We start from the raw sequence: 12586 nt of genomic DNA, 5'->3' as shown, positions 1-12586 counted from the left end.
GGATCCAAGACAAGCCCGAATATTGGCTCCGAGAACCGATATTAAGTTAATTAGAACCATGGCTAAAAGACCGAGGCAACGGACAATTACCCACGAACAAACTTTGTTGCGCTGCGGTTCCTCAATGGCAACCGTTTTTACTCTCGCTTTCCCTCCCTCAGGGACAGTAAAATTCACACAGAAGAGGAGGGAAAGGAAAAAAGCGAAATGAAATGAATGCATGAACATCACCATCACCATCACCATCACCATCACCAACTGACTCCGTTCGTTCGATTGGTCAGCCATCGACCATGTATAAAGAAAACACCTATTGGAAAAATGTCCTGACTATCGTGCCCATTGTGGGATCCTGTGTGGCTACCATCATCTATTTCTTGCGACTGTTTGCTCGGCGTGTGGGAGGGACAACGAAATGGCAGCTGGAGGATGTGCTTATGGGAATTGGGGTGCTGATCTCTTATGGCGCTACGGCCTTTGTCGTTTACAGTCAGTTCAATTCTCCGGACAACCCTATTATATTGATCCCAATCGACTAACGGAAACAGCCGCTTTCAATGGCGTCGGCTTGCCGACTAGCACCCTCCCTCCCGATGAACGTCGACGCGTCCAATTCGGTTCCTGGATGATCCAGAAGTTCTGGGCGCCATCAATGGCGTTTATCAAGATCTCGATTATTGTCTTTCTCCGCCGTCTGCTCGGAACCTTGACCTTGTACCGCGCCTTTACGATGGGCCTGATTGTATTTGTCACCTGCTGGGCAATAGCGGCTCTGCTGGTCAATATCTTTCAATGCTGGCCGGTCCAGTATTACTACGACAAGGATTTGAACGGACACTGCATGGGACATCAGCGGGAATTCTTCCAGTGCATGGGATCGTTGGCATTGATCGAGGATGTGTTTATCCTGTGCCTGCCCATTCCGGTGGTTTGGCGGTTGAAGATCACCATGAGTCAGAAATTCGCCGTGACTTTCGTCTTTTCCTTGGGCGGACTGGTCTGCATCTTCAGTCTGCTTCGCCTCATTGAGTTCCGCAGGTTCGTCGTCACCGACCTGGCCTCGTCCAGTGCCCTCGAATCCATTTGGACCGTGCTCGAGATCAACGTCGCCATCATCACCGGTTCGTTGCCGCTGTTGAGACCATTGCTCCAGGGTATTTTGGGCCATATGCGCTCCGTCAGTAATAGCAAACGTTCACATCCCTCCAGCGGCAGATATTACCGACCATCCATGCCGACGCCGCCAGACGACCTGCACAAATACTTCGACCCCCGACCACTGGATCATACCACCACGGTGAAATCAACCACAAAGGAGACGACAATGCCACCTGACCAGTTTTACAAATACGAAAGAGATTTGGAAGGCCACCAGAGCTCCGATATCGAGCTGCATGGGATTGCAGTCACGACGGGGGTAGACCAAAACGTTGAGGAAAAGTCTGATATTGGCAATGCAGAGCCGGTTTCCAATCGGAACTGGCCGTTATAATTATTAATTCAAAAGGCATAGTTAACTACAGCATATTAGTTGCATGATGTATATAAACTTTATGATCATGAGTTACGCTTCATTCATTAGGTACATTATCGTTATATAACACACTGCCCATGAAATGTAGACACAAATTAAACCGCGAGAACACCCCGGTAGCGCATCTTGCCTGCTTCCAAGGTATCCAGACAGTCCTGAATACCTTCGACCGTCATCGGGTATCGCACACTGATTGGCTTGATGCCGTGGAAGGCTGCAAACTCGAGCATATCCATGTGCACCTTTCGTGCGGCGACGATGGAGCCCTGCACCCGCAGACCATTGGACACAAGGCCCATGTAGGGGAACTTGAAGTCCTCCATAGCGACCGACAGCGGTGAGATGCTCGCCCCGGGAGCCAAGACGGGGATGTAAAGGTTCCAGTTGGGCTGGCTGCTCGTCGTCACGATCAGGTGGTCGACGGGCTTTTCGATCTTCAACTCCTTGGCGCCCTTGGTGGAATAGAATTCAGCAGCGCCCAGCTTCTTCGCTTCTTCACGCTTGTTGTCCGTGCCGGAGAAGACGACGACCTGGCAGCCCATCTTGGCCGCGAACTGGATGGCCAGATGGCCAAGGCCTCCAACGCCGACAATTCCCACGCGTGCGGTGGATTTGACCTCTGCCACATGGAGGGCATTGAACACGGTCGATCCGCCGCACATCAAGGGGCCCGAGTCCTCGTTACTGATACCGTCTGGAACACGGAAGAGGAAGGCCTCGCGCCAGACGGCGTGGGTGCCGAACGAACCCTGGTCCAAATTGGCGCTGGCGTACATCTGGCGTTCGGAACACAAGGTTTCCCAGCCGGTCAGGCATTGACGACATTGTTCGCAGCTGTCGTGTTCGTAGCCCCAGCCGACACGATCTCCCTTTTTGAGGTATTTGACGTTGGGTCCGACGGCAGCAACGGACCCGGCTCCTTCATGGCCTAGAGCCATGTCGGCCTTGCGGTAGTGGACATCGGTGAAGCAGACGCCGGAATGACTGATTTCGACGAGAACTTGGTCTCCGGTGAGGTCATCGCGGTGGGCGGTGGTTTCGCGGATGGATCCGTCGGAGGATCCCTTGAAGACGGTAAAATCGTAGCCCATGGTGGATATCGGTACTTAGGTATATCAATTGGTCTTGATCTGGGAATTCTAAGGACCTTGAGGATGGGGACAGAGTATTTATAGAGCGACGAGAAACCATCTCTCCCCCTCCCCTCCCCCCCCCCCCGAAAATCATGCACATTCCTACACTACTGTCCTTCCGAAAGCAGCAAATGATATCATTGCAATCGGTTAGCTGAATTACAAATAATGACCGAGGAAGTGGCCATGACTTCACCCCCAACCAAATCCAAAACCAGCTGAACAGGGGCAAAAAGCAAAGTCAATTACACTCGAGCCACTAATGCATCTCCGAGAGCCATGATACTCGCTTCGAATTCCTCATAAGATCTTGCAGCCCAGTTAGCGTTTCGCGGCACGGCATTGCGCCCTGAAAATGCAAGATACAGCACATCGGGTTCGTCGTGCCCATTGTTGCCGTTCATGCTATCTCCGAAGCATGCCGTCGCTAGCGCCAGACTCCCTTCGCCCACCAGAGCCATGCCGTCGTTTCCGTTGATGTCGCCCCAGATGCCGTAGATCAGCTGGCCGCCGCAGACAACAGCCACCACGCTAAGCGGTTCGATGCCGTGATCGCGGGGATCGAAAGTCACAGCCCCAATGTTTCCCAACACAACATAAGGGTGGATCGAAGCGTTCAGATCGGTGATGTTGGAGAGCCGCTGAACCTGGCGCCTGAAGGCCGTCGCGGGCTGAGTGTCGCTCGATCCCAGGCAGCGCGGATCGGCATTCTGCTGATCCCCGTCGCAGTCGATGTCCGTATTAGCCAGATCCGTGCCTGGACCTTTGATGTAGAGTCCGCGGCCGGTGAAGTTCCTGTCACAGTAACTCCATTCGTCGGTGCTATCGTCCTGGTCGAACAAGCCATCTTGCAAAAGATCGTCACCCGTGCAGGGTCCCGCATTCTTGACCGTATCGTAGAATCGCTGCAAGTTGGAGGGGATATCTCTGGCCATGCAGGTGGCCAGAGTCGCCAGGATGATGATGGGCAGTTTCATGTTGCAATTGCTCGTTTAGGCGTGCGACAGCGTGCAGGGAAAGTACCCATATAATGGTATACTGCGCATTATATACACACCACGGCATCGCGTCAATCTGTGCGGGAAATGATGCCGACATAGCTGGACTGTTTGTGAGGTCATGTTTCTTCAAGCGTGAGTTCAGCCATTGTATAGATCACCATGACCGAGTATGGCACGCATGGCCGGCCATACAACAGCAAAATGTGCACTCTGTAGCATTCTATGCCAACACCTCCCCCCCCCTCCCCCCGGGCGAATTCGGGACGCAAAAGAATAGGAGAATCAAAAAGACTTCTGCCTTCTGTATAAATTAAAGATTGTCGTGCCAAGAATTAGTCATTCTGGATTAAATCACCACGGTCCTTTGAAGCGTTGCTCCAAACCATCGACATTGACACCACAACGAACGCTTCAGACAAGTCTATACACAATGAACTGTCCCTCGCGCACCGACGATGACCTTGTCCATCCCGGTTGGAACCAGAACCCGCCCTATCTCGCCTTCGATCTCACCACCCGCCAAGACCTGAACGGCATCTCCAACGCTCGGGAGTTGCAGGACCGCGCGGGGCTGGTCGGAGTATCCTTTGCAGGTTGGGATGAAGGAGGAATAACGGCTGCTAGAGATTCAGGACGAGAGAAGAAAAGACCTGATCCTCAGGGAGCGTCTCTGACTTTGTCAGGTAAAAGTCATCGTTGCGGCGGAATGCGACGACAATGCTAACGGCCACAGGACGCTCCATTTCCCCGATCAGTAGCCATGCTGCTATATCAGGGAACAAACTATCAAATAATACGCATCGAACATGGCAGACAGCCAAAGAATGGGCATTGTGGCTGCTGTCTGTTGCGGTCGCATCGACTGTAATCTCCCATATCCGATACCCAACAAGCGGTGCCGGAATCGTCAACTTGGAACCACCTCCACGACATCTCCCCGAACGGTCCACCTGTGAGGAAGGCGGCGCTAATGGCGACGAGTACAATCTTCCCCTGCACGTCGCGGGTCTATTCATCATCTTGTCCGTGTCGACGTTGGCCTGCGCCTTTCCCATTCTTGCCGTCTGGTTTCCCCGTCTGCGCATTCCGCCTTCGTTTCTCTTCTTCGTCACCCATTTCGGAACCGGGGTGTTGATTGCAACGGCGTTTGTCCACTTGCTTCCGACCGCATTTACCTCGTTGGGGGACCAATGTCTGTCGAAGTTCTGGACCACGGACTACCCCGCGATGCCCGGGGCCATTGCGTTGGGTGGCATCTTTCTCGTCACAGTGATTGAAATGGTGTTCAGTCCCGCGCGGCATTGTTGTCGACCACCAACCGAGCCGGTTCGCCAAAGTAGCCCTCAGGTGCCTCGAATCGACATCACGGAGCCGCCCAATTCAGCCGCCAATCCACGGGCTCCGGCGGCGATGCTGGATGGCAGACACCTGAGCGACCTGGGACCGCTCGTCGGACGCTCTTCCAGCATGAGTCGATCGATCAAGGGGATGGGAGAGGACCATGAAGATATCTCGCGGGTTCCATCGGCCCCCGAGCAGTCTCCACAGGGCTGGGAGGAACGAAAGACAGAAGCTGTTGAACAGGATGTCGAACGCAGCGACGATGATACCTTGAGTCTGTCGCCAGAATTGCAAGACAGGAAATCAGTGATGCAGGTCTTTTTGCTCGAGATGGGAATCCTTTTTCACAGTGTGTTTATCGGCATGTCCCTCAGCGTGTCTGTTGGGAACTCATTTGTCATTCTTTTGATTGCCATTGTGTTTCACCGTATGTCCATTTCTTTTTTGTATGAGAGAGCTGGCTTGCTAATGCGCGCATAGAGAGCTTCGAAGGACTGGCACTGGGCGCCCGGATTGCGTCGCTGAACTGGCCACGAAAGGCCTACCAGCCGTGGGTCATGTCTCTCGCATATGGATGCACGTATGTTCACCGGTATCTTTGCAATTGACACATTGCTAATTTATACAGCACACCCCTTGGGCAAGCGATCGGCCTCGCCACGCACACTCTGTACAGCCCCAATTCGGAAGTCGGATTGCTCCTGGTGGGCACTATGAATGCCATCTCGGCTGGTTTGCTGATCTTCGCATCGCTGGTCGAATTGATGTCGGAGGATTTTCTCAGCGATGAGAGCTGGAAGGTGCTCCGGGGAAAGAAGAGGGTGATTGCATGCATTCTGGTCTTTCTGGGTGCATTCTGCATGAGTTTGGTCGGAGCTTGGGCGTAAAGCCTTGCCGCTGAACATCGACGACTCGCATCAGTCGTTTGCTTCTTTGCTGACTGGGGTGATTCAGGTACCGGTTGAGCCTGAGTGATACAGTATCGGACGTAGACTTGAAGACAGGATAGATCGTGAATAGATCGTGAAGGAAGAAGTTGCTGTTGGGGGGGGGATCGGGGAGTTTATTCTGTATATTTATCTGCATTTGTACATACTCTAGAATACCCTGGGGCATGGACAAGCGAGAATATACTTACTAGTTATAGCTTGGTGAGAGTATTTCGAACCTTCAGTAGAGGTATTACTCCTAATTGTATCTCGACTTTCAACCCCCAGTTAGCAGGACCGCATGCATTCGCTGCTGTTAGATAAAAGCTGGCATCTATCTTCCATTCTATCGACAGAGCAGCCAGGGAGATCGATTTTTCATGAAAATATGTGTAGGAAATGCTGGAAGACTACGATTCGAAGCCTGACTTGACGGTCGCATATCCCTGTACGGCCCCTGAGTATAAGTACTTGCATTTCGGGCTCATTGATATATCCGAGTGGTCCACGAGGGCGCGAATCCACATGCGACTGGCCAACACATACGCCTCTGGGGAGGATGTTGTCCGTAGGTTTGTTTGAATACGAACGATGACTGTTATCAGGGTTTTGTATTACCATGTCGAGTATAGACGTCCGACGGTAAAGCAATACTGGCACACCTCCACGCCGGATGTACCAAGTGCGTTAGATCTTGGAGCATCCTACGAGTGTTTAAGGCACTTCAAAAAACGGCGCTGATCCCAATCTCGGGCAGTGCATCGGCCATCGGGAGATGGGCGTTTTCACTTGGGCAAATCATTCTGATCGTCGGCCACGATCACGAACGGCTCTATAGTTGAAGATCTACTATGTACAGATATCAAGATCAAGAAAACAAATGCAAGAACGCTGAAAAACAGGAAACAAAAAGATAATCTCATAGTACTAGCCATATCATCATACCGAGCCATCCCGACGCGAACACAGCTGTCAGGATGCCTGCACCAGCCCGGTCGCCGGTCGTAACGACCGGCGAAGTTTGACCCTGCGCGTTCTTATCATTTGCCCCACTAGCCGGGTTGCTGGTGCTATTCCCGCCGGTGGTCGAGGTGACCGGGGTTGAATTCTTGGTGGTGATGAGGTTCGACGAGAACACGCTCAGCGCGCTCATCTGCTCCTCAAGACCGCTCCACCCGTCCCATGCCCTGGTATACCATCGGACCCCGCAGGTGTTGTTATTGTTTCCAGTGCAAGCTTCAGCGGCAGCCTCGGCAGAGCTTTGGAGCTTGGGGAGGATTTGCGACGACGTCGACGGGGCAAGGACGGAGGTGAAGGCGAGCCAGGCGGACGTGAGACCTTTGAAGAGAATTTCGTTGTTGTTGCAGACTTCGTTGGGTTCACAGATTTCTGACATGACATGGTCGTATTTCGCAAGGAAGAAGGTGTCTAAGGTGACATTGACGAGGCCGTTAACCGCGTTTTGCCATTTGGTTTTGGCAGTGCCGTTGGTCTAAATGGTCAGTTTTCTGGCACGAATGAAGCAACTGAACGGGGTGACCTACATAGGCGTACATGTATGCTGCACCGCTTAGCATTGTACCGTAGTTGTATGACCATTGGTTATTTCCTTGAGAAGTACAATCGTCTTCGATGTTGGTCGAGTCGGCCACATTCCAGGTGCTATTGTTTATCAACGGGGTCGAGGCAGCCCAGTCAAAGATCTTTTCGGCCCAGTCGGCATAGGTGTCGTTGTTCGTATAGCGTGCGAGACGGGCGGACAGCTGAAACAACCCTCCATTGGAGATGGTATTCTTCATGTCGTAGCCGGCTTCGTAGGCATAGATCTGCCAACGCAATCCTCCATCGCAGGTACTGCTATCCCACCGGTCAGCCTGGGTGTTGAAGACGCCCTGCGCCAGGGACAACCAGGAATAACCATCGTCGACTTCGGGATACTGCAATTCGGCGGCGGTCATGGCGGCCAGACCCCAGAATACTTGGTCATCGTTTCCCTGGGACTTATTAGACCATGATTGACGCAGTTAGTGCTGTTTGGCCACCTACCAGATACGTACTCCAGTTGGTTGGCATGTAGTCACCGTTGCCGGACTGCCATTGCATACCGACAGACACTTCGTCGTTGTAGGTGGTATCGCCGGTGAAGTACCAGTATTGAATCAGCGTCATGAACATGGCACCGCCTTCCCACCAGGTTTCGGGCAGTTTTCCAGGAATCTGGCCCGTTTCGTTGCCATGATAATGGGTCATCATGCCATATGCAGCCGTGCTGGCCGCATCTTTGATCGATTCTGAACGACGGAGACCAAGGATTAGCCACGGCGGAACGAAGATCTCACCCAGAGATCTGCAACGATAACACGGAACACACTCACGCTCATCATCAATGTTGAGATCAATCGCCCGTACGTCTGGTACACACAGCGACAACAGCAGCAATAGACAAAGTAGAGCCCTCGAGCAAGGCCAATTTTGGCATGTTCTTAGCATGACGGCGGATAAAAGGCTTAGCTTAAGAAGAAATGCAACGGCGAGCACAACGGGGAAAGGAAGTAGATAAAGCCGCCGGCACATCAGGGGGCGCCGGCCACCCGGCGAATGGCATCGCGAGGCAGCCAATTTCTTCCATGGCTAGGCTCAGAGCACGATGGAGACCATGGCGTATTATTAGTCTAAAGCGAATAGTCTTTTCCACGACCTCCGGGCATTCGTACTAGTTTGATTCATCTCGTTGCAACGGACACTGGCCGCTATACCGGATCCGGCTTCGAGAACCGGGAGAAAGGCACCGGAAATGAGAAAAAGCGAGACTGGCTAGTCATTGGCGAGAGACTTTGATAGTATGGCATAACACCAAGCCATATGAAGGCCGAAATGAGAGAAAAGACTTGTCATGCTTTGCGTAGGACCGATCCACTTGAGACGATGGCCGATGCTCCATCCCAAATAAAGCTTGGTACCTCCACGGTGGCTGTGCTGCGGAACAGCCGGATTAGAATAAAATGCTTTTTAAGACCACGACAGTACCCTGTACCTCGATTGTTTAGAGTGCTTCTTGACTGTATATTTCTGGAGAAGGCCCTACATGTTGGCCGTGTACATCCATCCACAAGGGAGGTACAGAATAACATGACCGACAAGCCCTACAGCCGGGCCCTGGGAACCACGTCGCCAATGGGCCAATCAGAAGTAATCCACCAATCAGGCACCAGAGTTCTGCAGGGGAATAGTGCTAGTCCGGTGCTGGTTAGCGTTCTCCTCGGGTTTATGAGACGCCAGGACTCCACGGAGAAGCGAAGATGGCTTTCTTTCATCGCATAACAGTGGAATAAATCAGCCGAGCTGGAAAGCTGGAAGGCGGTTCAAATTCAAGCCTGCCGACATTACCCCGAGAAAAGAAAGCGAATACCATCAGTCCTGAACATGGCGGTAAAGCGAGGGGCAGCATAGGGGTGATTACGCATGCCTGCTGGGGACCAACCAATGAGTCGTCGACAGCGATAAATCGGGTTAGGATGCTGTTTCATATGGCGCCGGTGGTTGAGTTACTGCATTTCATGATGCCTCCAATCGCTTCTCTGTTGTGTTTGGAGGAATCTCGGCCCTTTAGTGCCTGTGATACGACGCCGGTTGAAGCAATTGGGCTCCACTCACGTCCATGGCCTGTTGGCAGAATGTATACAGAGATAAACACGGCGAACGGTATTATGTATGAGATCCAAGCAGCTGGACGCAGATCGTCTCAGGAACCACGATGAACCTCGGAAAACAATTGGATACCGCCACAGCACTAAGCTCGCTCGTTTCGCCCACCTTCCTAGAAAGATGTGACATGTGCGCACTGACCATTGCCGGCTGGCTGTCAGGTTGAAATCGTCGATCACTTGGGATCCGGCGGTACGGTATTGAGCCTGAGGAAACGAGAATCCATACTCTGATACGGCCGCTTGAAGCCAGGATATCATAGTGGAAGACTATGCTCACTGTAGACAACGTTGCACCACACTAAAACGTCATCCCGTCTCCCCGGATAACGTCCATGACGCGAAGAGTGTTCTCGCAAGATGTTCCATGGATACGCTGCCCGGTGCTGTAGTTCCAGATAACCGGGCATGCTACGTCATTTGACGGACGGTCAGATCAAATAGCGGTATCATTTATATATACTGACAAACACGACAGAAACCCGGCTGCCGTCTATCTATTCGTACACCTGGTACGTCTTCTATATCATAACTGTTTTCATGAACCCAATGAGAATGAACATAGACCGTGAAACATCGTAAACAAAGCTAATTAATACAACCCATAACGAAGAAAGTACAAAACGATCAAGTCAAAGTGTAACCACCGTCGACTCTCAGATCGGCACCGGTGACGTACTTGGCAGCATCACTGAGCAAGAAGGTGACAGGACCCATGAGGTCTTCGGGGGCACCCATCTTGCCGGCAGGGATCAGCGAGGTCCACTTCTCTTCCAATTCGGGGTTCTCATCGAGGATCTTGCGTGTTCTGGAGCACAAGTTAGCAACTGAAAACCAACGCATTCAGACAGTGACACTTACAAAGCGGTCATCATGTAACCGGGACTGATACAGTTGACACGGATGTCATATGGAGCCCACTCAACAGCAAAAGACGAGGCAAGATGGCGGACAGCAGCCTTAGCGGCGTTGTAAGGGGCCTGGGGTTGTGGGACGTTGACCACAGCACCGGACATGCTGCCAATCATGACAATGCTGCCGGAGGCCTTGCGCTCGATCAGATGACGGGCAACGCCAGTGGCAAAGAGGTATGATCCATCGACGTTGACAGCCCAGCACTTTTGCATCCGCTCGTGGGGGTAGTGAATGGCATCAAAGTTCTCGGTGAAACCGGCGGAGGTGACGAGGTTGTCAATGCGGCCGTGCTGGGCGATGATGTCTTCCAAGGCCTTGTTAACCGAGTCGGGACTGGAGACATCGGCATAGTGTGCAGTAATCTTGGGTGGTCTTTTCAAGTTAGCATTGGGTTTTCTTCCCGCATAATACAAAACAACAAAAAGACAAACATACAGTTCCAAAGTGGGGTTCTCCTCCTTGAATTGTCTGACCAAGTTGTTGGCCTGGTATTCGGCTTCGTCCTCTATTGGAGTATTGGGTTAGCATTTGCACAACAGGAATCCCAGGTAAACCCAGAAACATACTGTTCAGGTCGACAATGGCCAAATCCGCGCCGGAGGTTAGGATGGCCTGCGACATGACGAGACCCAAACCACGAGCACCGCCTGTGACAATCGTCACCTTCTTCTCGAGCGAGAACTCAGTCAGGGTGCGCTTATAGCGCATGCCCTCGATGGTGGGCGAGTGAGGCATCTGGCTCTCATCGGGATACTCGAAGGTGACGCTCTCATCGGTCCGGGCGTAGGACTCACGGCGACCCCGACTGGCAATCGGGGGGCCATCGGAGTCGACTTGTTGGGGGAAGTTGGCGCGGAGGGAAGACATTTTGGTGGTGATACTTGCTTCGGGAGTGGTGTATAGGATGGATAGGAGTATATCACGGGGACTTGAGAAAGTGTAGGAGGAAAGATGGGACAGAGAGAAAAGGGAGCATAAGTAAGCTGTGGTTCAACAAGCGAATACACCGGGTCTCATCGTCGCGGTGACTCTGGATGGCCCGCAATACATCGCTATGATGTAACGACGACTACAACCTGTCTTTTCTCTTTTTCTTTGGACCAGTGAGAGTGGGATGTGGCTGGCAATGACCGGTTGCTGTTCCTTCGATCGTTGCTACCCTCAATCCGCATTACTTCATGCCATTGAGAAAAGATAAAGAAAGAAACAAATACCGACACAGGTTGCTGATAGGAGCTATGCGTCATACCCTCCAGCTAGTCTCCGAGCTGGAACTGTCTCCAGATCGGTGGCAAGAGATGATGTTATGTATACCCTGACGCTGACACCTCGTCCTTCAGCAACACCTCGAACTGCTTCACCAAGAACCTTCCATACAGCTATCCCGAAGCTCTCGTGCACCGGAGGGACTTGCGGGGGGCGAGCAGGCCGAAAAGTGGAGCTGACCAGCTTTGCGGATGTCGCAGGGTTCACATTAAAGTACGATTTACATATTTATATAGCTGCCAGGTGATAGGTATTTTATATCGATGCTTCCACAGCCCTTGCGTTAACCTGAGACTATCATTCCAGAGATTGGAATCTTAAGCGCAACATTGAGAGGGCCCGGATGTATTATAATATATATATATATATAATACAAATCGGGGGTGCAACACTTTGGACCAACCACTACACAATCACTCCTTAACCTCGACCTTCGCGTACGGGACAAGTTCCACACTTCCAATCAAGCCACTGTCGGTCACTCCTGGCCCGATATACTGGTCCGTCAGGAGCAAAAAGACCGTCTCGTACAAATGCGTTGGGGAGAGCAAAGTTATCGGCAGAAAGATAATCTTATATGTATACCCTGCGAAACCGATGAGTAACTTGCGGACAAGGGATTGGAAGCTACATAAACTTTACCATGCTTTCTCAGGTCATCTGCAGAATAAGGACTAGAGAACGTAACCTCAATAATCGACACCTTGTTGATGGATGAATTGCAGCCGTGCGATATAGTCTAGTACGTCCGCGAAGCCGTGAT

At 52.0% G+C, this 12586-nt stretch overlaps 7 protein-coding genes across 7 annotated transcripts; 3 read left to right on the top strand and 4 right to left on the bottom strand.

Moving 5' to 3' along the window:
• Positions 1 to 293: 293 nt before the first annotated feature.
• Positions 294 to 1492, top strand: ASPGLDRAFT_39155 (uncharacterized protein; the record flags this gene model as incomplete). The annotated part of the gene is made up of 2 exons (XM_022545035.1): positions 294 to 489; positions 549 to 1492. The coding sequence occupies 2 exons, from the start codon at positions 294 to 296 to the stop codon at positions 1490 to 1492; spliced, it is 1140 nt and encodes a 379-aa protein (XP_022396840.1).
• Positions 1493 to 1560: 68 nt separating this feature from the next.
• On the bottom strand, positions 1561 to 2752 carry ASPGLDRAFT_876529 (NAD(P)-dependent alcohol dehydrogenase). Its single transcript, XM_022550425.1, has one exon. The coding sequence runs from the start codon at positions 2623 to 2625 to the stop codon at positions 1630 to 1632; it is 996 nt and encodes a 331-aa protein (XP_022396839.1). The 5' UTR covers positions 2626 to 2752; the 3' UTR covers positions 1561 to 1629.
• Positions 2753 to 2792: 40 nt separating this feature from the next.
• Positions 2793 to 3929, bottom strand: ASPGLDRAFT_51703 (glycoside hydrolase family 75 protein). The gene has a single exon (XM_022547590.1). It carries the CDS (start codon positions 3642 to 3644, stop codon positions 2913 to 2915), a length of 732 nt encoding a protein of 243 aa, XP_022396838.1. The 5' UTR covers positions 3645 to 3929; the 3' UTR covers positions 2793 to 2912.
• Positions 3930 to 3960: 31 nt separating this feature from the next.
• On the top strand, positions 3961 to 6062 carry zrfD (putative plasma membrane zinc ion transporter). The gene is made up of 4 exons (XM_022547589.1): positions 3961 to 4351; positions 4402 to 5436; positions 5490 to 5589; positions 5638 to 6062. The coding sequence occupies exons 1-4, from the start codon at positions 4099 to 4101 to the stop codon at positions 5894 to 5896; spliced, it is 1647 nt and encodes a 548-aa protein (XP_022396837.1). The 5' UTR covers positions 3961 to 4098; the 3' UTR covers positions 5897 to 6062.
• A 795-nt stretch (positions 6063 to 6857) lies between these two features.
• On the bottom strand, positions 6858 to 8428 carry ASPGLDRAFT_135229 (glycoside hydrolase family 76 protein; the record flags this gene model as incomplete). The annotated part of the gene is made up of 4 exons (XM_022541357.1): positions 6858 to 7430; positions 7483 to 7932; positions 7985 to 8229; positions 8314 to 8428. 4 exons carry the CDS (start codon positions 8426 to 8428, stop codon positions 6858 to 6860), a joined length of 1383 nt encoding a protein of 460 aa, XP_022396836.1.
• A 257-nt stretch (positions 8429 to 8685) lies between these two features.
• Positions 8686 to 9424, top strand: ASPGLDRAFT_876200 (uncharacterized protein). The gene has a single exon (XM_022550424.1). The coding sequence runs from the start codon at positions 8801 to 8803 to the stop codon at positions 9257 to 9259; it is 459 nt and encodes a 152-aa protein (XP_022396835.1). The 5' UTR covers positions 8686 to 8800; the 3' UTR covers positions 9260 to 9424.
• A 652-nt stretch (positions 9425 to 10076) lies between these two features.
• On the bottom strand, positions 10077 to 11738 carry ASPGLDRAFT_51697 (uncharacterized protein). Its single transcript, XM_022547588.1, has 4 exons — positions 11124 to 11738; positions 10993 to 11062; positions 10504 to 10929; positions 10077 to 10450 (listed from the first exon to the last, which is right to left on the bottom strand). The coding sequence occupies exons 1-4, from the start codon at positions 11422 to 11424 to the stop codon at positions 10270 to 10272; spliced, it is 978 nt and encodes a 325-aa protein (XP_022396834.1). The 5' UTR covers positions 11425 to 11738; the 3' UTR covers positions 10077 to 10269.
• Positions 11739 to 12586: the final 848 nt, after the last annotated feature.

Source organism: Aspergillus glaucus (assembly GCF_001890805.1).
Source record: "Aspergillus glaucus CBS 516.65 unplaced genomic scaffold ASPGLscaffold_25, whole genome shotgun sequence".
NCBI lineage: Eukaryota > Fungi > Ascomycota > Eurotiomycetes > Eurotiales > Aspergillaceae > Aspergillus > Aspergillus glaucus.
This window is presented reverse-complemented; position numbering and strand designations above follow the sequence as displayed.

Coding starts and splice junctions, on each gene's coding strand:
- ASPGLDRAFT_876529 (XM_022550425.1), bottom strand. CDS start 2,625: ATGGGCTACGATTTTACCGTCTTCAAGGGATCCTCCGACGGATCCATC.
- ASPGLDRAFT_51703 (XM_022547590.1), bottom strand. CDS start 3,644: ATGAAACTGCCCATCATCATCCTGGCGACTCTGGCCACCTGCATGGCC.
- zrfD (XM_022547589.1), top strand. CDS start 4,099: ATGAACTGTCCCTCGCGCACCGACGATGACCTTGTCCATCCCGGTTGG. Junction 4,352..4,401: donor AGCGTCTCTGACTTTGTCAG/GTAAAAGTCATC, acceptor TAACGGCCACAG/GACGCTCCATTTCCCCGATC. Junction 5,590..5,637: donor TCTCTCGCATATGGATGCAC/GTATGTTCACCG, acceptor TAATTTATACAG/CACACCCCTTGGGCAAGCGA.
- ASPGLDRAFT_876200 (XM_022550424.1), top strand. CDS start 8,801: ATGAAGGCCGAAATGAGAGAAAAGACTTGTCATGCTTTGCGTAGGACC.
- ASPGLDRAFT_51697 (XM_022547588.1), bottom strand. CDS start 11,424: ATGTCTTCCCTCCGCGCCAACTTCCCCCAACAAGTCGACTCCGATGGC. Junction 10,930..10,992: donor GAGAACCCCACTTTGGAACT/GTATGTTTGTCT, acceptor TAACTTGAAAAG/ACCACCCAAGATTACTGCAC. Junction 10,451..10,503: donor GGTTACATGATGACCGCTTT/GTAAGTGTCACT, acceptor CTTGTGCTCCAG/AACACGCAAGATCCTCGATG.